Genomic DNA, 25,369 nt, shown 5'->3' on the forward strand with positions numbered 1-25,369 from the left:
AGTGCAGGGGTATTGTGCATGTTTTTTCCATTCCAAGCCATTCACACAGGGCCACAAACAGCTTGGATTCAAAATTCCTCCCCTGATCACTATAAATGACTTCTGCCATACCGCATAGTCCATGGCGGTGAGCACAAAATGGTTACTTCTGTCTGTGAAGGGGAAGGGGCCCATGATGTCCACAGCTGTTCTCTCCATTGGTGCTCCTACAGCCTACTGAAGATTGGCATGGCACTGATCAAGAGGGCCCTTTTAGAATGCACAGGCATCACATCTGCGGCAGAAATCCCCCAGATCCCTCTGTGCTGGCCCAAGAGTGTTTTGGACACCCCAAAATAGCCGGACCCCATACTCCTATGACAAGCTGTTAACCCTGTTTCCCTCAATGCTTTGGGCACTATATTTTGCCGTCTATCCTCCCCGGTGGTGGGCTCTTTCCATGCACGCTGGAGCCCTCTATCACTATATATACTCTATCACTATCATCCCTATATCAGCCGCAGTGTGTTGAATTAAGACCACGGTCCCTTTGTAACCAACGAGCACCCCACAATGTCCCCCCAATCGGGTCTCCGCTGTGCCTCCTGCCAACAAAGCATAGGCCTCATATCCTCATGCTGCTCCTTCTGCAACTTCCACTCTGGTGTGTCAACTACCCTCAGTGTCCCACATGAAGGCTGTGCTGGCTCATTCTCCTGACACAGTTGTCCCTCCTCTGCCTCTCTTTTCATAGTGAAAGCAGCCCTTAGCAGCACAAGCAAAAAAAAAATGAAAAAAGCATTGGTGTTGGTATGGTTAGATCCAGGTCTATGAGCTACAGTGAAGTTGTATGTTTGGAGTTCTTCGGGCAGCTTGACCTTCAGGCTCCTTAAAGGATATCAACCATCGGAGTGCAGCATGGTCTGTCCTTATTGTGAAGGGTAGTATTTGAAGGCATCAAGGCCATTATAACTGCATGGAGCTCAATTCCTTTGACACAGTAGCACCTCTCACACTTGTGAAAGACCCTGCTAAAGTATGCCACCAGCCTCTCTCCATCTGGCCCCTTCCTGCAATAACACCAGCCCCATACCAACATTGCTTGCGTCCATGTCTAAAACAAAAGGCAGTGCAGTGTCAGGTGGATCAAGGACTGATGCCTCAATCAATGCCCAATGAAGGGTATTGAGTACTTTGTGGTACTTGTCAGTCAGTATGGTTTTCTGTTGGAGGCAAAGGATTAGCACCCCTATGCAAGAAGTAAGAGGCTAGCCCCAGAAAACTCTTCAATTCTCATCTCAGATCTGTAGGGGTTGGTCAGTCTCTGATGGTGATAATATTGTCCTCCAGGGTACCTATGTCCTCCCTCCCCAGTTTGTGGCCAAGGTACGCAAACTCCCACCTCATGAAGTGGCTCTTATCTGGGTGCCGTTTCAGACCTGCCGCTGCCACTCTTCCCTGCACCCAACGAAGGGATTGAGTGCTTTATCTAATTACCCACCAATAGACTAGAAGGTGATCCAAATATACAAGAGATTCATGATGAGGGACTCCTTCCAACACTTTGTCCATGAGCTGTTCAAATGTGCCGGGAGCATTGCAGAGCCCAAATGGAAAGAGCTTAAACTGTCAGAGGCCCCTGTTTGTGCAGAATGCAGTTTTAGGAGTGGACTCAGGAGACAATGGCACTTGCCAGGAACTGCTTCTCAAGTCAAGGGTGGAGAACCAGGACAAACCAGCCACCAAGACTCATCCACTCTAGGCAGACTCATCTGCTCTATTTACTCTAGACCAGGGAAGGCAAGTTCGGTCCTAGAGAGCTGCTGTCCTGCAGAGTTTTAGCTCCAACCTTAATCAAACTCACCTGAACAAGCCAATCAAGCTGTTCAGGATTACTAAGGCTAGCAGAAACCTTATTTCTTATTTCAGAAACCTACTTTCGCATACTAGTCCTATGTTGCGGTCAACTTCAATAAAACCACTTTAGCACAATTCTCTGGACTCTCTAGGACAATAATTATCAAACTTGGCATATGGAAAGCTATAACAGGGTCATGTAGAAAATGGGCATGGCCAAGTCTACCCAAAAGCCTATCATACTAAATGAAAACTCAGAACTTTGTGTCATTAGGTGAGCACATGAGACATATGATTCTTAAGAAGCATGCAAACTTTTATGGAGATTGGCACATGGTGGCACTATAACTGTTAAAAACCTTTGAAAAACCATTGGCTGTAAATGCTGTTTTCCATGAACTAGGTGGTTAAAGGCTTGCTAAAGAAAACATAATACATTTTTACACATAGCCTATGCTTAAAGGCATATGTGTAAGCTGTGTTTTATGTTTTTACTCACATTTGTTGCATAAAATGTATTTATAACCAGTAAATGTTAAAAAAGATATTTATGTTACACAGAAAAGTGCTGTAAATGAATGTCATAAATCTTAATATTTGTTTAGATATTACATTATTTGTGTGTTTCTCTTGATTTCTCTTTAATGCTTTTGTGTTTTATTTTCAGATTTCTCCATGATTATCATTATTTATGTGTGTGTGATTCTGCTGCTGATTGGTGGATTCACTGCGACTGTGTGTAAATTAAGACACAAGAGACAAGGTTTGATAATTTATTATATGTTGAAACAAATTAAAAATTAGTTATTGAAGTGTCTCTGAGCTGCTTCAATCTTCTGACTGTCAGCAGCAGTAAAATCTCACTGACTCAATGAGTTTTTGTCTCAGATGCTGCTGTTCTTCTCCAGTTTGATCTAGCTTGTCTTTCTCCTAATGATCGATTAATTTTGTTTTGGGTAATTAGGAGGAACCTCAACATCAGACAAGAGAAAGAAGAAGAAAAATATAAAGGTGAGTCAGAGTGTGTGAATGTTTGTATCAATATTGTGCTTAAGAGATAATTTCTCGTTTCAATGCACGTTTTCTCTCTATTTTCTCCATGTTCAGTCATCATGTGCAGACAGCAGACATGATTCTCTCACAGATCCTGGATCAGCTCAGTTGAACAGTCATGAACTACCCACAATCCCCTCTGATGGTCTCCTGTACGCGTCTGTCAGTTTCCAGAAGCATGAAGAGTCTCTCAGTGACGTTACAGTCTCCTTCAGTAAGGACCAGATTCACTCTGATTACGCCGCGGTCATTTACCGCATGAGACTCAACTAACTCACTCATAACAGATCACAGATCAGCACACATTGCACCAGTAGCCTATTGCTTATGTCTATAGTTAGTTAATAAAAATCTACTTATAATCCATAGTTTAGTGTTAAAGAGGTGTTTTACTGATCAGGGTCGTTCAGCCTGTCGAATCATGAGACACTTCAAAGTTTCCACTGCTGATCATGTTTCTTCTTTCACATGTTTAAAATAGCAGGTGTGTCAGAGGTTTACTGGTCTGCATAAAGAGTTTGTCTCAGTTCATCTCAGTTTGAGGGTGTGATAAAAACAGGAAATACAGACCTTAAGTGACACAAAATGCACTATAAAGTTTCCACTCCAGATGCAAAGATGTGTATATTTAAAATGCAGCTCTTGGCACAGAAAACCTCTTTAATAACAGCAGCTCAAGTTAAAAAAGTTTCTCATCTTTGATTATTGATCTTTGACCTGCTTTAGTTTTATATATACAAAAGATACTACAGAGAGATTATGAGGATGATCATTTTTAACCCCTTTTTGAGCATATATGTGAAAATGCACTATTCAAACTTCAGTTGTTTTAATTCAAGAATACTTTGGAATATAGACCTAAGTTTGGTCTTGTTTTAATGTGGCAGATTGTTGCTGAAGTGAAAACACTTTATGAATTTTTAAAAATTATGAAAAAGTTAAAAAAGTTTAATGAGTTTGTTTGCCTATATAATCTTTAAGGTATTAGGTTAACTTATTTGGTTTACTGTCAAACCACCAGCTCGATGAAGCAGCTTCAACTCGAGTTCTGATACACCACCACAGTGAATAAATGTGTGATTATTATTATTACATAAGGCAAGGAACCTGAGATGAAGGTGGAGTTTGGGGAGGTGGAGGGATGCTGGAACAGCTGAGACTGAAGAGAGGAAAGCAGCTGCTTATATATTCTGGCTGTTGATTGGAAGATTAAATGGGAACTTCACTTAAATTTACTGTAAATCAAATGTACTCCACTATTTTTTTTTATTTTATATTAAATATATATTTTATAAAATACTTTTTACTACAAAATTGACATTGAAGTTAATATCACAAAAACTGAAGTTCCCATTAGATTTTGCTTAGGCGCTGTACCAAAAATGGGTGTCATCCACATTCCATTGAAATTGTTTTGATGCATTCTCTTGTGACAAATTAATACATTTCTGTCAAAATATCACTTCTATCACAAAACAACTATGCCAATATATGGAAACTTGAGATTAAGACCTTTCCGACAATGTGTGTTTTTGTCAATGTTAGAAAAGTTTTGACTATAAATTAGTTAAAATAAATTTGCCCAAAGAAAGATGGCCCAAAGACAATGCCCACTAGGGGGATGATCCCCCTAAAAGGGTTTAAAGTACCGTTTCCATGGCAACACAATGTCCAATTTTAAAGCCGTTTTAAAGGATGAATTCTGATTTTTTTTTTGGTTAATATTGTGACTTGACTATATTACTTTTATAAGAAATAATCAATGGCAGAGACTGCATAAATGTACATTTTTAACAAAAAAAAGTATGACAATTAAAGGACTTTATGCCAGTACCACTTCTCCAGGTTTTACTGTAAATTTCACTTTCTGTTATTTCTATTATCTCTCTGGTTAAATTTGTCATAGTGTATCTTTGACAAAAACAAATGTCATAAAAAATAACAGTATTACTGAATGTGAAATGTCAGTTTCTGATATTAGGTTATGGGTGAGATCATCATCAGACAGATAATATGACAGATGATAAACAGAGAGGAGTCTGTGTACAGTTGAATGAAGCATATGATTGATTTGTTTTCATTTAATAAATAAATAAATAAATAAATAATCTGTGTGATTTAAGAAAATCACTCTTTAACCAATATTTTTAAATAAATAAAGAGCTGTTGTAAATGTGTTTGCAGGTTTGCAGTATGTTAAAGATCAACCAGCAAGTGCTTGTGGTTTTCTTTTGCTCTTCGGTAGGTCAAACCAAGATTCACTTCAGCCCCCTACAAGTGTGATGAGAACAGGAAATTAACTTTTTTCAGTAACCATGGGCATACATTTTTCGCTCTATAAAAAGATACTCATGAATCACTAAAATATCTTCACAAACTCAACATCTGACTAAGATAAATTGTAAAGATGCTTAATTATACAGATTATTATTACTGGTTGTTCAATATCTGGCTCTTCTTCCCTGTATCCCCCGGTCTTCAACCCTTCGCCAAGGAGATTGCCATCTCTCTCAGACTTCACTGAGGTTCAGCAGAGCCACATTGAGGAAACCATAAGAAAAATGAAGCCATCCACCTGCTCCCTAGATCCCATCCCAACTGTTCTGCTCAAGTCATTCATTCCTAATGTCAGCCCAATCATCACCCACCTTGTTAATCTCTCCTTTAAAACTGGTCACGTCCCATCTGCCCTTAAAACCACTGTTATTCATCCAGTACTTAAGAAATCAACCTTAGATCCAGAGGTTCTTGCAAACTACAGGCCAATTTCCAACTTCACCTTCCTGTCAAAGGTTCTGGAGAAGAAAGCTGCCTCTCAGCTCCACAACTATCTCAAACACAACAACCTCTTTGAGATATTTCAATCAGGCTTCCGCTCCTCCCACAGCACCGAAACAGCTTTAATCCGGGTGGTGAACGACCTTCTGATGGCAGCCAATTCAGGATCACCATCACTGCTCATTCTCCTTGACCTAACAGCGGACTTTGACACAGTAGACCATACCATCCTCCTGGGCCACCTCCAAAACACTGCTGGGCTTTCGGGCACAGCACTACAGTGGTTTCAGTCCTACCTTTCTGGCAGGACTGTAAGTGTTATATTGGGAGGATGCAAGTCCAGGCAGCTCCCTGTCACATGTGATGTTCCGCAGGGGTCGGTTCTTGGCCCCATCCTATTCATCCTCTACATGCTTCCCCTCGGTCGTGTCATCAGCAGACATGGAATGTCCTTCCACTGTTATGCTGATGACACACAACTCTATATCAAAACTGCCCCAAGCCCCTCCACAGCTTTGTCACGACTCACCACATGCCTTGAGGAGATAAAGGCATGGATGAACAGCAACTTCCTCCAGCTGAACTCCAGTAAAACAGAGGCACTCCTTGTTGGCACCTCTCATCAGATCCGCTCCTCACCCATATCCCAGTTTACCTTTGATGTCCAGGTCATCACTCTCTCCTCCTCCATTACAAACCTAGGCATTCGGTTTGATCCCCAGCTAACCTTCAATGACCACATAAAATACATCTGCAAGACCTCCTTTCACCACCTTCGTAACATTTCCAAAGTCCGTCCGCTTCTAACCCGTCCAGATGCAGAGAAACTTGTTCATGCCTTTATCTCCTCAAGGCTGGACTACTGCAACGGACTCTTCACTGGGATTTCTGGCAGGAACATCCAAAAGCTGCAATACATCCAGAACAGCGCTGCCAGAGTCCTAATGAGAGTCCGTAAATATGAACACATAACCCCCATTTTATACTCACTGCACTGGCTCCCTGTTTCATCCTGGATTGATTACAAAATCCTCTTGCTCACATACAAATGCATCACTGGACAAGCACCACCATATCTACAAGAACTTATCATTCTGCAATCCTCCACCCGTACCCTCAGATCATCAGGCCGCCTGCTTCTTCAGGTCCCCACCACTAGGCTCCGAACCATGGGGCACTGAGCTTTCTGCTCGGCCGCGCCTCGGCTCTGGAACAACCTCCCCATCGAGCTGAGAGCAGTAAAGAGTCTGGACTCTTTTAAAGCAGATCTGAAGACCTTTCTATTTAGAAAGGCTTTTATGTGTTGATTGATTTATTGTTGTCTTGTTTTTTAATTGTGGTTAACATATTTTTAATTGTAGCACTTTGAGATTCTCTGGAATGAAAAGCTCTTTATAAATAAAATCTATTATTATTATTATTATTATTATTATTATATTAAACACTGACCTCTAAAATTTGCTGAGATATCAAATTGACTTATTTCAAACAACATATCAATTTAGATTTAACATTTTCAGAAGGAAATGTGAATATATCCTGCTCATGCAAAACTCCCCCACAATGCAATGGGGTTTTTGCCAGTTCTTAATGGTAAAATTGGGTAAACATATAATCAGTTTATCCCAAATGTAGCTTTATTAGGCATCTATACTCATGCCTCTAGAGAATCTCTCTAGTATAGTGTTTGTGATGTTTTATTCACAGTTGCATTTATTATTACAGTTTTGAAGCATCTACAGTAAACACACAAATAGCTGTCTTATTTGAACCTCTGGCTTCATCTAGTGGCTAATATAAGTTACTGTTACATTTATATTACTTAACCATCAACTGTAAAAAAAAAAAAAAAAATATATATATATATATATATATATTAGTAGTGTCTGTGATGTCACCCATAGGGTTCTGAAGAGCATTTTTGAAACCTAAAGCCAGCCGTTTGGCCGTTTTGACCATCTTGGCTGCACTCCCGGATAACTGAAAATGGGCAAAGAGGTGAGACGTGAGTGGAGCTGAGATGATGGCCGGTAAGAGCTGTGCAAGTAAACCTCATTCCCCTGAACTCAAGAGATACTCTAGTGACTGACGCTAGACACTGTGGTCTTTAGCCTCCATGTTAGAGCGCCCATCTCCCATGCGGACGTCCCGCTTGGAGCAGGAGGTGTGAACTGGAGGGGCAGCAGACAAACGGCTAGTGGTGACCATTTTAACATGGGGCTCAATGAGATTCTGCTCTCTTTTTGAGCCTGTCCCTAGTGGCCAGTCGATGAATTGCAATTTTAGTCACTTCCATATTGGCTTCAAGAGACACAGAGGGAGGTTGCTGCTTGGACTAAACATTACATTTCTTGGCTTTATTAAAATTACTTTTATGTACAGTATTTGCATTGTATGGTAGTTATCAGAACATAAATTAACTTTCTTGTGTTCTGTTATGATGAATTTGTAAATGGCAAGGGAAGGAAGCAGATAATCTCAAGTTCAACTGTCATCACCAAGCGGCAACCTCCCCCTTTCTCTCGTGAAGCCAATACGGAAGTAACTTAAACTGCGATTCATCGACTGGCCGCTAGGGACAGGCTCCAAAAGAGAGCAGAATCTCATAGAGTCCCATGTTAAATTGGCCAAGTTTATAGCAGAAAAAAACATGTTTACAAGTTGGTTCAAATTGTGGTTTTGGTCTATACTGCTATTTTTGCCCTTCATGACAACTCTGAGGGGGGTGAATTTTTTTATAACTTATCCGTTTAAATTATATTAAGCCTTAAAGTTCTGCATAATTAAGGGCGTGGTCACTTGAGTGACAGGTAGATTGCGCTGCTGTCTGTGAGCCGTCATGTTACCTCAGCTGCCGCTGAATTTGGCATCTCAGCCGTTTTTGTGCTTTTTTTCTTGATTATTTTATACAATTATAAAATATGGCTTGCTGCATAATATTCGAGACTGATGTGTGTCTGTGTAGATGTGCATGCATGGGGAAGAGACACACACACGTTGTTGGATCGTGGCATTGGCTGAAAGTTTTGGTTGTGAGATTTACTGCAATGACAATGGCGGGAGGATATCAAAATCCGACAGCACTGCTTGGATATTATAACTAAAACTGCTGCACTATTTTGAAAAAAATATACTTTGGACATGGTTTCATTTGTTTGTTAGATACGATCGTATACAGTTTTACAACATAAAGGCTGTTCAGATTGCATCCCTTCTTGAAGAACGATGACAGAGAGCAGATCATTCAGAAGAAATGTGAAATGTTTTTTTGTTTTGCAATGGACACTCATATTTTACCCAAGTGCCACAGATTGGATTCATCTCGCGATATTATATTATATTATAAAGGTATGAAGTCCCATTTGATTTTCCATGTTGTTATTTGCACACCCAACACTACGGTGTTGGAGGATCTATATGTTAAAAAACACCGTAGATTGACAGTAAACCTTTAGAACGTTCTGATGATAAAACTTATCTTCATTAATATTTTATCTAAGATAGATAGATAGCTCCTTTGCCTGCTAACATGGTCACGTCGAGCGAGGCGGGCGTGGTTTCAGCAACCAGTCATATCAGCTCAAACCACCTCCCCGCCTCTTTGCCCATTTTCAGTTATCCGGCAGTGACGCGCAGCTAAGATGGCCGCGGCCTCATTTACGCTTCAAAACTGCTGTTCAGAACTCTATGGGTGACGTCACGGACGCTACGTCCATATTTTTTTACAGTCTATGGTCATCACAGATGCTGATGTTTCTATGACAGCTGCTGTCAGTGGTTCTGAATCCACATCAAACTATGATATTATATAATGTGTTTTTTTAATGAATGAAGTATCCAAACAATCAGATCTGGTCTGTTTCGATCTAAAAACTTATTGTTGTTTCTTTCAAATGATGAACCCAAAGTATCAAATGCATTTATATGTATTTCCAAGAGTGTCTTGTACAGGCTTACTGTAGATGTGAATTATACTGTCGCCCTCTAGTGTAGGATTTAAATAATGTTGATCAATAATCTTCAGTGTCATTAGTCCTTATATAGAGAAGATGAACCCTGTATGATCTCTCAGTATCAGACACTGTATCCTCCACTAGGTGGCGCTCTTTCAGTGTGATTAATGTAATATTCAGTCAGTGCTGATGGTGGGAGGGGCCAGTAAAGCTGCTCATTACTGATAAAGAGCTGAAGAAAGAGGAAGTAACTAAAGCAGACAGATGTAGAGACAGAGAGATTCACACAGAGAACATTCAGCATAAAGAAGACTGAACTCAACTCACAATGAAGATCCTCCTCATCTTCTTCACTTTCTACCTGATCTCAGGTCAGAGCTTTTCTCTTTCATCACTGCAGTAATGATGCTGTTTTCTGTTCATGAGGTTTCTGATCACAGTATCAATCTGATTGACAGGTGCAGTGAGATGCTTTAGTGTCTCTGGATATTCTGGAGGAAGTCTTCTTGTTGATTCACAGAAGACTTGGTTCAGTTACTCCGCTAAATATATGGCCAAAATACCTGAGTGGAGAACAATAATAAATGATAAGAAATATTATAACTGGATTAATGAGGGACGATTCACACTGTTTCGTAACAGTGATGGAAACCTCATGATCTTCATTAGAGATTTAAATCAACAAGATGCTGGAGAATACCGGATTACGGTTGAAAACCACTGGTATATTGATATGACTTTGAATGTGGAAGAAGGTCAGTCATTTTAAGATTGAAGTCGTCATGCAGTAAAACTACTGATATTTTCAAAGGTTTTATATATGCAAGATGATTTTATTTATTTTGTGAATTGCAGATTCATGTTGTAAAGTGTCAAAGAGAGTAACGGTGCGTAATGGAGAAACTGCCTCATTCAGCTGTGAATATTCACAGAATCATATTAATCATCCCAAGATCATATTCAAAGAAGGAAAATATTCTATTGATGAGGTGATACGCACTGACAAATGGAATAAGAAATTCAGCATTTTTAATGACAAACATAATCTCTTCAGTGTGAGAATTACTGCTGTGACACCAGATGATGGAGGAGTTTATTTATGTGGAGTTTGGGAATACAGACACTCATACAGATACTCCATTATTAATACTGTTCATCTACATGTGGGTGAGTAGTACAAAGTAGTCTGAGGCAATATTTTTTCAATGTTTTGTTTGTTTTATATTTTTATGTACTTCTTTAAAACCTTGAATGTTGACAGATTTGTGCTGTGGAGTGTCAAAGACAGTGATGGTAAATAGAGGAGAAACTGCTGCTTTCAGCTGTGAATATTCATGGAATCAAAGGAATGCTAGGAAGAGTATATACAAAACAGGAAATGACATCACTGATGAGCTGATCTCCACTACTGACACATGGAAGAAGAAAGAAAGATTCAGTATTTCTGATAACAGACAGATAAAAATCTTCACTATGAGAATTACTGCTGTGAGACCAGATGATGGAGGAGTTTATTCATGTGGAGTTTGGATCAGAGAACAATCGTACAGTTACTCAGTTATTAATAGATTTAATTTGCATGTAATTAGTAAGTAAAATAAACTCATTTAAATCTAGTTTTAAAGTTTCTAAAATCCCTGTTTGTGGAGAAGTTAATTAGTTGTGATATTTGTGATTGACAGCTAAAGTGGGCGTGTCTAGAGTGAGCGGATACTCAGGAGGTCGTATGATGATCAAGTGTGAACATCCTCAATACAAAACCAATCCAAAATACATCTGTAAAGAATCAGATGGATGTTCAGAGAGGAAGAATCCAGGAGTTCAGGATGAATGGATGGAGAATGGAGATGTTTCTTTATATGACGACACCAGAGCAGGAGTCTTGATGGTGTTTTTTAGAGACCTGAAAGCTGCAGATGCAGGAACATACAGGTGTGGAGTGAATGTGTCTCACTATACTGAGAGCTTCACTGAACTTCAGCTGAACATCATAGATGGTGAGGAACATGAAATACTGTATCTTGTATGTATAATAATATATAATATATTTGTTCTGATTATTTACTCTTTTTTGTCCTGGTTTATAGGTGCAAAATATCCAAAAGTTGTGACTAAAACTGCTCATCTTGGTGAAGAAGTCAACATCACCTGTCAGATCCCAGAGGAACATAAAGTTCATTTCTGCAAAGAGGATGATAATCACATCTGTCAAAACATCAGCACATCTACAGTGACAGAAATGAACGGTTCATCTGAGAGAAATGAAGAGAGAGTTTTTACAGTGAGCATCAGTAATGTGAGCGTGAGAGATGCTGGAGTTTACTGGTGTGGAGCAGAAACCAGAGACACACATTTGACTTTCATCTCCCTGAACACCAAAATTCAGCTCAACCTCATTAGTGAGTGAATTCAGATGATTTACACATGTAGCCATTAAACATTTTACAGTGTTACAGTGAGATTGATCTTGAGATGATAAGGTTTAATATAAATTCATAAATGGAGTGTCTATTTACACTGTGTGAAGATAGTGTCCCTTGTTGTCAAAATGCTATTTACACTAGGTCCGCCCACCAGTGTCTGGTTGGGCCACTTTAAGCTTTAATAATGTCACACAAAGTTCAGCGTTTTAAGTTGCACAGCATTAGCAAGTAAGGCTAGCAGAATTGTCTTTCACCCTATTGTGTATTGGTGTAGAGCTGCACAAAATTCAAAGAGTAACCAAGCTCTGCCTCGTTAAAAACACCACAAAGTGTCCTGGAGATATCGATCTCAAGATTAGAGGAAAAGTTGGACGCTTCATTCATGCACAGAGTAGAAAACACACTCCCTCGGTTTCCCACCACCCCATAACGTGACCACATCAAGTGGACCCTGGGGCCTTTTGCATGTATATTGCACGCAGAGTGCAAAGACACAACAGCATAAATACAAATCCCTGGTCACCAGCAAGAACATTGAATTTAGATCGGTCATGAAAGTTTGCCTTCTACATTGAAGGCTGATCCATGTTGCGTGGTGCAAATCTTTAAACTCAGTGACAACTTTGTTTAATACTTCTGCTGTCTTCACTTGTGCAGTTACATTATTCATGAACATGCTGTTCAATCCACCATCCTTAGTTGGCACAACTGACATATTAAAGAAGTATCCACCATCAACATGTCCAACTGTCCAACCACAGGAGTTCCGTGAAGCAGAGATTTCCTTCTCTGTTTACACATTCAATTTGATATGCTTCTTAAGATTATCATAATGACTGTTGATCATGTGTGCTTGGAACTCCTGAAGAAACAGATAATGGACATGACCAACCTCTCCACACATATCCTTAACCTCAACCACCACACCATCAATGTCATAAGTGTAATAAACACTATCACAGTGTATTGGAATTTTCAAACCCTCATCACCCAAAAATTCTTCCATTTTGGGATACTGGCAAACAGCAGACAAAATGCTGTCTCTGTTGTCTTTGCCAGTGACTAATAAGCATGCCATGCTTCCTAAACTAGCAGAATATTACAATCTTAACTGAATAAAGCAGCACAGCCTCTCTGTTCTGCCTCCAGACACCAACTGAGCTGAAGCACTCTGTGACCCTCTAAACTCAGACGTTGTTTGTAAACAAAGAAAAAAACAACAACTGCAGTTCCCAGGCCATTCTAACTCAGTTCATTTTAAGCATGTAACATGCATTTAAAAAAAAATTTATTAAGTTTTAATGATCATACATTTAATTTTGCTAAATCACATTTGCACATATAGGGGGCATGATGTAACACAAGCAAAAAAAAATTAAAAATCGATCGTTTTCAAAACATAACAGCTGTTTTCCATCAAAAAAAAAAAAAACTCTCAAAAAATCGTGGGAGGGGCATATTCGTGTTTTGACTGCAAATTTACTTGTGCACATATAGGGGGCATGTAACACAAGCAAAATTAAAAAAAATAAAATAAAAATCGATCGTTTTTGACACATAAATCGACGCTCTCCAAAAATTGTGGGAGGGCTAATTCATGTTTTGGTGTAATTCTAACAAAAATAATGATATATATACCCCAAAAAAAACAAAAAAAAACAAAGGTGTAGGTAGGGTTTTTATCCTCCTAATAAGGCAACATCTATTTAATAATTTTAATAAATATAATCATTTACACTCTATGGCTCTTTGTTAATATACAAAAACACTGAGGTGCAAATAGTATCTGCCTAGTGTAAATAGCGTATTGCTAAGAAAATGCTGCTATTGTCACTTAGTGTAAATAGAATATATTGATATTTGCACTTAGTGTGAATAGCCGCTGCCAATAATAAAACATCTATTGTGACAGCTAAAGTGGGAGTATCTAGAATGACAAGCCGCTCAGGAGGTCGTATGATGATCAAGTGTGAACATCCTCAATACAAAACCAATCCAAAATACATCTGTAAAGAATCAGATGGATGTTCAGAGAGGAAGAATCCAGGAGTTCAGGATGAATGGATGGAGAATGGAGATGTCTCTTTATATGACGACACCAGAGCAGGAGTCTTGATGGTGTTTTTTAGAGAGCTGAAAGCTGCAGATGCAGGAACATACAGGTGTGGAGTGAATGTGTCTCACTATACTGAGAGCTTCACTGAACTTCAGCTGAACGTCACAGATGGTGAGGAACATGAAATACTGTATCTTGTGTGTTTGAATTATCTGATCTGATTTATATCTAATTTCTCTTGGTTTACAGGTGCAATGTTTGTGACTGAATCTGCTCATCTTGGTGAAGAATTCAGCATCAGCTGTCAGATCCCAGAGGAACATGAAGTTCATTTCTGCAAAGAGGATGATAATCACACCTGCCAGATAATGAGTATGTCTAAAGTAAAACCAATGAGTCCTTCATCTGAGAGAAATGAAGAGAGAGTTTTTACAGTGAGCATCAGTAATGTGAGCGTGAGAGATGCTGGAGTTTACTGGTGTGGAGCAGAAACCAGAGACACACATTTGACTTTCATCTCCCTGAACACCAAAATTCAGCTCAACCTCATCAGTGAGGGAATTCAGATGATTTCATTATAGAAATACAGTCTATTCAGAATCATGTGTGTTAAATGTCTGTGTTTGTGTGTTTGCAGTGGCTCCAGTAGTGAGACGTGAAGGAGAATCTGCTGAGATCATCTGCCCTTATGATTCAATCTATAAATCAAAGTCAAAGTCTCTCTGTAAGGGGAAGTGCTCCACTAGAGATAGAAATACTCTCAATGAAGAGAAAGAGACCAAGACTGACAGATTGACTCTGAATAATAACGTCAATGCAAGTGTCTTCACTGGGACCATCACTGGACTGACAGCAGAGGATGCTGGGAAATACTGGTGTGCAGTGACATTAGAGAGAGACGTGAATTATCTTTACACTCATCTGATCGTCATCATGAACAAGGGTGAGGAAGGTTTATCATCTGAATATGTCAAACTATGGCTGTGAATTGATGTTCTTATATTTCTCATCATTTCCAGAGCTGAACTTGACTAAGTATGAAGGAGACGACATGTCAATCCAGTGCAAACATCATGATGAACATCAGAAACTCTTCTGCAAAGCACATGAACCCTCCATGTGTGTGAAGGATGGAGTTTCATTGGAGACGATCAGAGATGATCGATTCTCTTTCAGTGATGAAGCTTCTACTGGAGTCTTTACTGTGAACATCACTGATCTGAGAGAAGAGGATTCTGGGATATACTGGTGTGGAGCTCACATCACCACTAAAGTTAATCTACAAGTCAAGAAGAGTAAGTATTTCCTTTGTCAACATATATTGTTATGCTACTGATTATAATTTACTTTTTAAAGTAATGTCACAATGTACAAGTCTTGGAAAAGAAATGTTCTGCATTCAATACAAGTTAATTATAAAATAAAGTACAAATCCCAAAAAAAGTACAATCCCACCAACAGTATTGTAATGCATTATCCAAAAGGATGACAAAGAGAGATAAGGAAGAACAAATTACAATACAGTTTTATTAAATAAGACAAGAACATCAATCCAAAATGAGCAATGCAACTGTAGCCCCTCCAGTTCGCACCTGACCGCTCCAAGCGGGACGCAAACTCGGGCCCGTCTGCTTGGGAGTTTGGTGCTCTAACAAGGAGGTTAAAGGCTGCAACCCCTAGCGTCAGTCGCTAGAGCATCTCTTGAGATCAGGGGAGTGAGGTTTACATGCACAGCTCTTACTAACCTACATCTGTTACACAACAAAACAAGACACAAACAATACTGGACAATGAACTGAAGGAACCTAAGAGCATATTAACACAAGATAACTAACAGAATACAAACAGGTGTGATCTAATAACTATGATAACTAACTAGTAGCGGGAAACTAGAACAAAGGAAAAAGGTAACTTAAGAGACACAAAGTCCATGAAAATGAACCTAAACACAAGCAGAATGTGAGAGAATGCCCCCCTTTGGGAAGGTGCATCTCTAAAAGTCCACCTGAGGAGGCAGGGCGGGGGCTCTGGACAAGGACAAGTGGAGCAAAGGTCTGGAGATTTGTGATGATGGTGGCGGGAGAAAACAAGGTGGCGATGATGTTAGGAAGAACCAGGGAGGTTCCAGGAGAAGGAGTTGCCAGGTGGTGACCCAGAGGACAGCCAGGATGACAGCCCATGGTAGAGTCGACAGGGAGAGGAACCATGGTGGAGACTTGGCTGACACCCAGGGGTCTACTGATGGAGATGGAATCGTTAGAAGAGGAGACCAGGTGCAGACATAGAGCTAAAAGGGTTGAACGACACAGATGGCTTTGGAGACCAAGTGGGATCCACCGCGCCAAGCATCATAGATGAAGCCAGAGGACTGAGGACCAAGGCAGAGCTGGAGGGAAGGGAGAGTCTAGTGGAGCTGAAGGGGTGGAGGAATGAAGCGTAGCTGAAAGTCCGCAAGTCTGTGGCTCAGTCAGGGTGACATCTGACTAAGGTGGAGCCAGAGGGACAAGGGACGAGGGAGCCTGATGGAGCCGTGAGGGTGATGGTCTCTGGTGTTGCCGATAGAGGGAGAAGTTAATGCGGAGCCAATAGGCCGAGGAGGAGTGATGGGTATAGAAGCTGGAGGCAGAGCCATGGGATCCTCTTGACTGGGTGGAGCTGGAGACCGAAAGACTGAAAGCAGATCCAAACAACAGAGTGGTGTTAGAGGACAAGTCAGGGGCTAAAGGGAACCAGCAGAGGTGGGGCTGACAAACTGGCTGAATCAAGAAGAGGAGGCGGGAGAGAGAAGCTGGTTGAGATCAGTGATGATTGTGGCGTTTCCATCTCACACACCTGGTCAGACTCACTGTGGGGCTCGGGCTCCGGGGCGAAGGTAGGCTCTGTCCCCCTTACAGGCTCTGGCTCGTTCATCATGGCATCATGGCCTCCCTGTCTGAGGTGGGCTCTGGCTTATTCTCCATGCATGGTGTGGGGGCAGTTGACTGGGCTCTGGGTTTGACAATGTGGTCCACTTAAGGATTTTGGGCAGGAGCGAGCTTCCTCCTCTACATTTAGTGGAGAACCAGCCATACACAGCGTGTACTCATTATATTCAGATAATGAGCAGGTGTCATTCCCTAGCAGCATTATTTAGAGCAGGTCATCGTTAAGCCAGCTCCAAAAGTGCATCTTTAAAGTGTACTTGTGCCAACAAACCTGATGTCACAGTTCCAGGAATTTATTCACAAAATCCTCCAGTGCCTATCCTCCTTGGTGCAAGGACCAGAGCTGATCCTCTGCATAATCCATACTTTTGCAGTCCCGTACTCTGTGATGTATTATTTACAAGGATGATTTAGAGAGATTAAAGTAGAACAAAGGAAACAGGTAAAAAAGAGAAACAAACAAAAAGTCCATGAAAATGAAACTAAACACAAAAAAGTGACGTTACAATTATTTTAGTGTGGAAAAATCACTTACTAACCTTTTCTGTGTTAAATTATATCTAATTTTACAGTAAATAATCTGTGTATATAGTACTAAAGTTATACAGTTCAAATAATTTAACAGAGGAATTAATGTGTTTTTATAAAATTGTAAACTTCACATTTTTGCATTTAAACCCTCCAAAATTCTTTCCCATTCATTTATTCTAGGAGTCTTGTCGTGACCTCATCCTCAAAGAAAATGAGGGACGAGCTGTAAATGGGGCTCAACCTGAACGACACTGTTTCTATTTAAAAGTGATTAGCATCAGTAATTGTCTTGACCTCACAAATAGTGGTAGATTTAGAGATTAAGTTTAGAAATTAAATGGCTGAGCAGGAAGTTGGTGGTTTGTGATTTCATCAGGTAATGAAAGCAGAAGTGAAAGAGCTGAACAGCCACAAATAGATTTTAGGAAATTTGCAGATGCAAATGGTATTATCTGTCTGTCTATTTATACATTTTATTAAAAAGCGGGTTTAGAGATTGATGTTTATAGAGTAAACTTTTGTGTTTGTTCCCCAGGTGTTTCTGAGCGAATCGTCGTCTCTTGTGTATGTGTGACTCTGCTGTTGATGGGAATGTCAGTCCTGTTATTATACAAATTAAGATACATCAAGACACGAGGTGACAATTGCACACACACATGATTTAATGGTCTGCTGGCCTTGTGTGACCTGCTGCTGTTTTACTTTCTCTCTGCGATTCTGAATTCAAATTACTTTAGCAGTTTAAACCAGTTGTCATGTGATTTCATGGATTTTGGGTTTCACACTTACAGTCAGGTCTAAATTGATAAAAAAAAGCTAATATTTTGTTTTCTGAAGCCGGCTTTAGAGAATTGCTTTATCTTACAATGATTTTAACTTTTGATTAATTTAAAATTGTCTTAATATTCTGCATTATAATCAATTTGACTGCAATCAGATAAGAACAAAACCTGAACTAAATTAAGCTGAATAAACATCAACACTGTCACTGAAATGATTTGAAACAACATTGAACTGAACTGAGCTGAATAATGACATTAATTGTCCTGCTTTGAAACAATCTGTATAGTATAAAGCGCTAGAGAAATAAGGTGACTTGACATAATTTTACTCTGGTTATGTTGCACAGATCAGCACCCTTCCACAGACGGGACAGAGATGAGCGGTGGAGAGGTGAGGAGTGATTACATTCTTGTTTAATGACTGATTTACACTTAAAGCAGAACCAGATCTACATGAAATGCAGAACATGTGATTTGAGAAACAACGTCTGAGTCGACAACCTGCTTTTGCTAGCTCAGTAAATGTGGCTTATGCAGGCTAAATTTCAGAAAACCCCTTGCTCACAAATATTACATGCAAAAAATATTGCATAACAATGCCACGGCGGGTCAGACTAAAAACCTATAGCTTACCTTGTATGACTGATGTCTGTTCTAAACAAGTCAGAGTCGACTGGGTTTTGAACCGGAGATACTGATAGCATCACTGATAGCATCATTATCTGTTAGTTCTCTTTCAAACAACAAAAGTGTCAAGTTGTTTCGGCATCCTGTCATCTTTATCAAGATGTGTTTCTTTATTAAATGTATCACAGATAGCCATTTTTGTAATAACATAAAAAATGGCACTGCTAGTTGGAATCCGGATATTGTATTATTTAAAAAAATGTATTATTTAAAATTGTATTATTTAAATAAAATATATACACTCCTGAACAAAATCTTAAGACCGGGGGATTTCAAGTATTCGCATTTTGCGCTATTGGATCATAACCAGGTTGTAAGTACTGCTTTCAAATGCTAAAAGAAGAAACAGGAACAAGAGACAAAAAAATAGAGAGTAGGCAATTTATTGAAAACTGCATTTAAACTCAAACAGGCTGTTCATCAGCTGATCAAAAGTTTAAGACCATTGCCCGGTTGCATAAAGCACCTTAAGTTTTTCCCTTAAGTATGACACTTAAGGCGTGATTTCCCCTTAACTAAGGGAATGACTTAAGGGTGTTGCATATAATCTCTTAAACTGTTCACTTAGGTAAGGGAAACCGTAAAGTGTTTAACGACAGCATCCCAGGTTTTGCCGTTAAAAAATTCTACTGTTGCCATGGACAAGTTATTTGTTAATACGTATCGTGGTAAGTTTTCACAGAAAACAACATAATATGGATAAGGAAAACAAAAAAGAAAACCAAATATGAAAGAGAACGACCAGACGAGAAACTCAAATTGATAGTTTACTCAAAATTGAGATTTCTGCCGTCATTCACTCACCCTCATGTCGTTCCAAACCCATAACACATTCATTCATCTTTGGATAACAAATAAAGATATTTTTAATATTCTCTCATCATTTATGTCCATTTATTGAAAGACATCCATATGATTACGGCTGTGTCGGAAGCTCAAATGTGCGCGCAAGAACCAATGAGGTTTGTTTTTGCGTGTGATGCACGCACGTTTGCGCTTCCGTTGACCATGTAAGATATGTTATAAGATATGTTATATTTCATCAATGTTTATGTGAATAAACCGCTAAAGTACAATTTGTCTATCATATAAAGCGGCCGATCGTGGCACGTTATACGACTTGGATTGAACCTGCTCACTCCGTGTAACACTTAAGGTGAAGTTTTACGAACCTTACGATATACTTAGGGAAATGAAGGTTAAGGGGCTTTATGCAACACTTACGCATTACTTAAGTGAAAAATATATACTTAAGGGAAGAGAGTATATATACGTTTCGCCTAAAGAAACCCTTAAGTAACACTTAACGGTTATTTTCTGCAACACCCTTAAGTTTAAGGAAAACATAAGGGCGATCTTAAGGGAAAATTACACTTAAGGTGCTTTATGCAACCGGGCACATAGCCTTAAAAAGTAAAAATCTGCACAAAAATAGGGCTTTTATGTCATTCTCCTTTAGACTTCACATTGTCTTGATCTCCTGATGGCAAAGGCAAAAAGGTCTTCTGTCTTTGAACGTGGCAGGATTGTTGAGCTGCACAAGCAAGGGCTCTTGCAATGCACCATCACTGCTGAGGTTGGACGCAGTAAGACGGTCATTTTACATTTCTTATAAGATCCTGAGAGTTACGGGACAAAAAAGTAAAGTGGCAGACCCTAAAAGATTTCACCTGCACTGAGTTGGAGGATCCAACGGGCTGTCCGTGAAGACACAGGCCAATCCTCGCCCCAAATTAAGGCCCTTACTGATGCTGACTGCAGCCCAATAACCATAAGACAGCTTCTGCAAGAGAAGGGCTTAAAGAACAAAAAATGTCTTCAAAGGCCATGTCTCCTCTTATGCCACAAACCTGCCTGTTTGGAATTTGCAAGGGAGCACCAAACATGGGACACTGAAAGGTGGAAGAAAGTTTTGTTCTGACAAGAAAAAAAAAATAACCTGGACGGTCCTGGTGGCTTCCAACACTACTGGCATGACAAGGAGTTCCCACTGGAGATGTTTTCTATGCGGCACAGTGGAGGAGGCTCCATCATGATCTGGGGTGCTTTTTCCTTCAATGGAAAAATGGAGCTTCAGGTTGCGTGGGGCATCAAACGGTGGCTGGTTATGTGGACATGTTGCAGCGGGCATCCTTCTTGACTGATGGCCCTCGTCTGTGTGGTAATGACTGGGTCTTTCAACAGGACAACGCTGCCGTTCACAATGCCTGCCTGACGAAAGACTCCTCTTAGAGCTCTTTTGGACCATCCTGTGTGTTTCCCTGATCTAAATCCCATTGAGAATGTTTGGGGATGGATGGCAAGGGAAGTTTACAAAATGAACGTCAGTTCCAGACCGTGGATGCCCTTCGTGAAGCCATCTTCCCCACATGGAGCAACGTTCCCACCAGCTTCCTGGAAACAGTCACATCAAGCATGCCCAAACGAGTGTTTGAAGTGATCAACAAGAACAGTGGGGATACTCAATACTCAGTCCTTTTTTTGACACTTTTAGTTCTGTTGTGGGGGTTTTTTGGGCTAAGGACCTTAAACTTTTGATCAGCTGATGAACAGCCTTTTGAGTTTAAATGCAGTTTTCAATAAATTGCCTACTCTCTATTTTTTGTCTCTTGTTCCTGTTTCTTCTTTTGGCATTTTAAAGCAATACTTACAACCTGTTTATGATCCAAAAGCGCAAATTGCGAATACTTTTTTGCGAATACTGATTTTGTTCAGGAGTGTATATATATTTCCCATCTGACTGGGTGGGCAAGCTGTCATTCTGGGTGTGTCTAGGCCCACCCGTAGCTCCGCCCCTGGTGCCAATACGTTTTGTGGTCTGCGCCGACTCGTACATCTGATCCGCTCTGTGCTCTCGTGTCTCTGGACCGGAGAAGACTGTGTGTGCTGCGGTGGTTCACGTGACAATGTGAAACCAGACTTCATTTGCTCCAATGGAAAGCATATTTACACTGTCAAATCATTCCCTATCCTCTATATAGTGCACTATTTTGTCATTATTTTGGAGCAGACTAGCTTATAGATAACTAACATATTCATACTAAAAGCCAAAAAACTTTAATTTTGATTTAATCTAGTTTATATCTCTTGTGTTTTCAGGCCCCTCATGCTGCATGTGACTATGAGAATATCAGAGACGTCAGACAGCGCTCAGTCTCGGGAACTGAGGAGAACATGATATATTCCAACATTAAACTCCCCACAGACTCTTCTGATCCACCCCACACGCTATATTCAACAGTACAGTTACCCACAACCCCCTCTGATGGGCTCCTGTACGCGTCTGTCAGTTTCCAGAAGCATGAAGAGTCTCTCGGTGACGCTAAAGTCATCTTCAGTAATGAGGAGATTTACTCTGATTACACCACGGTCAGTCCTCGCACGTCACTCAACTAGTTCAGTCAGATGGATCTTTCTGTAATTCAGCTACGATTACTGTGTGATTTTAGGACACTTTCTGTGAGATATTTGGACACTTAATCCACAGGAAATGTAATTTCATTAGATGCAAAATATTAAATCAAGTGTCATTTACTGTGAAGAAAGATGCACAAGAACACTGTCTAGTTTCAATTTGAAATGCTAAACCGATACATGTAGTGCTGAAGACAAACACAGTTATGATTTTGTGAGTTTGTGGTTCATTACAGTTTTTTTCAGTTGCTAACAAGCATTGTTCAATACCGAAACCACATTTTCAAAACTCTTCACACAGTCTGCATTAGCAGCATTAATGTTGGCTAAACAGTTAATCTCACCTACAAAACTCACTCAGACCAACATAACACTGGCAACAATTCTCATTCAGAAAACACACATTTCATTCACAACACACTGACCTAAAAAACACTAACAACAGGAAGCATTACATAATTGATGAACTTTTCTTTTTTAAAGTTTAAATGATTTTCCACATAAATCAGTTCTTCATATAGAATACTGTAACACAATTTCACTTTATTGAAAGCATTTGTAACACGAATGAATCAGAAATTAATCAAAATTTCATTTTTATATGAATATAATACATGAAAATTATAACCAAAAGGTGAAAAAAGAGGGAAAAAACTCCAGGGCTGCAATGATAATAAAAAAAAGAATAAATAAAATACATTCTACACATTACTGTAACAACATGTGTAGTTGTTCATTACAGTAAATTACAGTGATGGTTCTAGTCTGGTCTCTCTCTTGCATTGGAGTGGGTGGAATTTCAGCTAAAATTGCAATTAGCTTGTAATGATTATTTTTTTAATTTTTGGCTATAAAATTGAGAATATTTTAAAATAATTACTGCATAAATGCTTGGAATTTGCCATCATTCTGTTTTGAATGTGTTTTTAATCATTCTGAATGCAGTGTGTTAGCATTAGAAAAATGTGCTGAAAATACATAGTATTTTGCATGTTGTGGAGTACGAATGGGAAAAGAGTTCCTGAATTTTGAAAAGTGTGGTCACTGAATGCATTGTGTCTGAAAGCAATGAAAAATGTTCACAGTTTGGTCTACATTGACTTTTGTTTTGCTGAGAGTTTTGAAAATGTGGTTTCAGTATTGAACAATGCTTGTTAGCAACTGAAAAAAACTGTAATGTGATGAACCAAAAAGTTCTGAGATTTTCAAATCTAGTAGCATTTGTTTGCACAAGACACTTGTTCTGAAATCTGCTCATTTGACAGTTTTTTTGTTGACTGTCATTTTAGTTTAAAATAGTAATTTTGTCACACCCACTCAAAACCACAAAAAAGTGTAGATAAACAAACTAAGACGAAGAGCAGAGCAGTTATATCTGCTAAAGGTCTACAAGGAAACAGCTGAACAGACACACCCCAGCAGGGTTTTTAGGTGTTGATCACACAGGACACACATTCAAATGTGACGTGACATGGTCTCCCATACTCAGAATTTGTGCTCTGCATTTCGCCCATCCAAGTGCACACACACAGCAGTGAGTATTGAACACACACTGTGAACACACCACCTACAGATGTATTTTCATTATTGAATTTTTCTTACTGCAACTGTTAATTTATATTTTCTAATTGCACTGCGTATATTTAGATGCCTCATGTGGAGCAGAAGGACCATACGGAATAAAGCAGTGTATGCCATGTCAGTTATGAGACTGAGATGTTAATGCATCATGCTCCTTGTTCATATCAAGTCTGTATTGTACAGTTCATCACCTGTGTGTGTGTTATATACAGCTCTCTGTTTATCATTGATCAGGTGTTTTATATTCAAAGTGATCATCTTACAGGGACACTAACCTGCAGAATCACCTCTAACTAATCAGTGTTTGACTACTAATTATTTTGTTTATATACTCTGTTCTGTTTGAGTTTGCTGCCCTCTGCTGTTTAAACATTAAACATGCAGTTTTGAACAATCTTCAGGTTTGACAGTTATTTATTTGGTAACAGTCAATGAACAGTGTCATCACGAATTATGAAACAATCAGGCATAACATTATGAGCACCTTCCTAATATTGTGTTGGTCCCTCTTTTGCTGCCAAAACAGCCCTGACCCGTCGAGGCATGGACTCTAGACCCCTGAAGGTGTGCTGTGGTGTCTGCACCAAGATGTTAGCAGCAGATCCTGTAAGTCCTGTAAGTTGTGAGGTGGAGCCTCCATGGATCGGACTTGTTTGTTCAGCACATCCCACAGATGCTCGATTGGATTAAGTTCAAAGTGTTTGTAAGGATACTGATTGTTAGAAGGCAGCTGTCTGACTCTGAGATGGTTTGTGTAACATTAGCAACACATTATTAACTGTTTGATAACGTAGTCAAACAAAAGGCTGATCATATTAATTACCGTTATGTGTCTGACGTTGTAAAGAACAATACCGTTGTGCAACATTTACCTCAGTAAGTTGACCGAGTGGATCTCTGAGCTGCTGTGAGTGAGTGGAGGCGGGGCTAATTATCATATTCATAGATTTGTGTATATTAAATGAGGCAAGGGTGTAGAGTTACATTCAAGCTATTTTAAGGCATGAAGAATTTTTTTTCACAGGAAAAAACTTTAAATATGTAATTTTGGTGATCAAAGATGAGTTTAAGTGATAAAATGATTGACTACAGGAGGACTTTAAACACAGCGCAGGGGAGAGCGATTGCTGCTGCTTCTGTATTAGATTCTCCCACAACAGCTGCATCGCCTCTTCTTGTCGTTAAAGTTGTGCATATTTACATACATGAATAAACATTTTAAGCATATTTGTTGTTTTATACACTGCCAAAATAGCATGAATAACATCCTTATTCTTTCTGACAACAAAGCACAAAGAACGCAACAAGCTCATAATCACGACTGTGAAATTCCCCATAGCATGTGAAGGCA

At 39.5% G+C, this 25,369-nt stretch overlaps 1 protein-coding gene across 4 annotated transcripts in view; it reads left to right on the forward strand.

Moving 5' to 3' along the window:
* LOC125271610 overlaps positions 1-25,369 on the forward strand; it is a 99,255-nt gene that overhangs the window by 51,896 nt on the left and 21,990 nt on the right. Inside the window, exons 1-13 of one of the 4 annotated variants that reach the window (XM_048195720.1) lie at positions 9,641-9,991; positions 10,079-10,375; positions 10,476-10,787; positions 10,882-11,208; positions 11,303-11,617; positions 11,708-12,019; positions 13,956-14,270; positions 14,349-14,651; positions 14,737-15,042; positions 15,119-15,394; positions 18,090-18,191; positions 18,684-18,727; positions 22,123-24,399. In XM_048195720.1, coding sequence (XP_048051677.1) covers positions 9,949-9,991; positions 10,079-10,375; positions 10,476-10,787; positions 10,882-11,208; positions 11,303-11,617; positions 11,708-12,019; positions 13,956-14,270; positions 14,349-14,651; positions 14,737-15,042; positions 15,119-15,394; positions 18,090-18,191; positions 18,684-18,727; positions 22,123-22,419 — 3,249 coding nt within the window. In that variant the 5' untranslated portion in view covers positions 9,641-9,948 and the 3' untranslated portion in view covers positions 22,420-24,399. Of the gene's footprint in view, positions 1-9,640; positions 9,992-10,078; positions 10,376-10,475; positions 10,788-10,881; positions 11,209-11,302; positions 11,618-11,707; positions 12,020-13,955; positions 14,271-14,348; positions 14,652-14,736; positions 15,043-15,118; positions 15,395-18,089; positions 18,192-18,683; positions 18,728-22,122; positions 24,400-25,369 lie in introns of those variants that run through there. The other 3 variants (XM_048195718.1, XM_048195721.1, XM_048195719.1) reach the window with 3 other exon arrangements.

The sequence above is a fragment of the Megalobrama amblycephala genome, linkage group LG7 (assembly GCF_018812025.1).
Source record: "Megalobrama amblycephala isolate DHTTF-2021 linkage group LG7, ASM1881202v1, whole genome shotgun sequence".
In the NCBI taxonomy this organism is placed as follows: Eukaryota; Metazoa; Chordata; class Actinopteri; order Cypriniformes; family Xenocyprididae; genus Megalobrama; species Megalobrama amblycephala.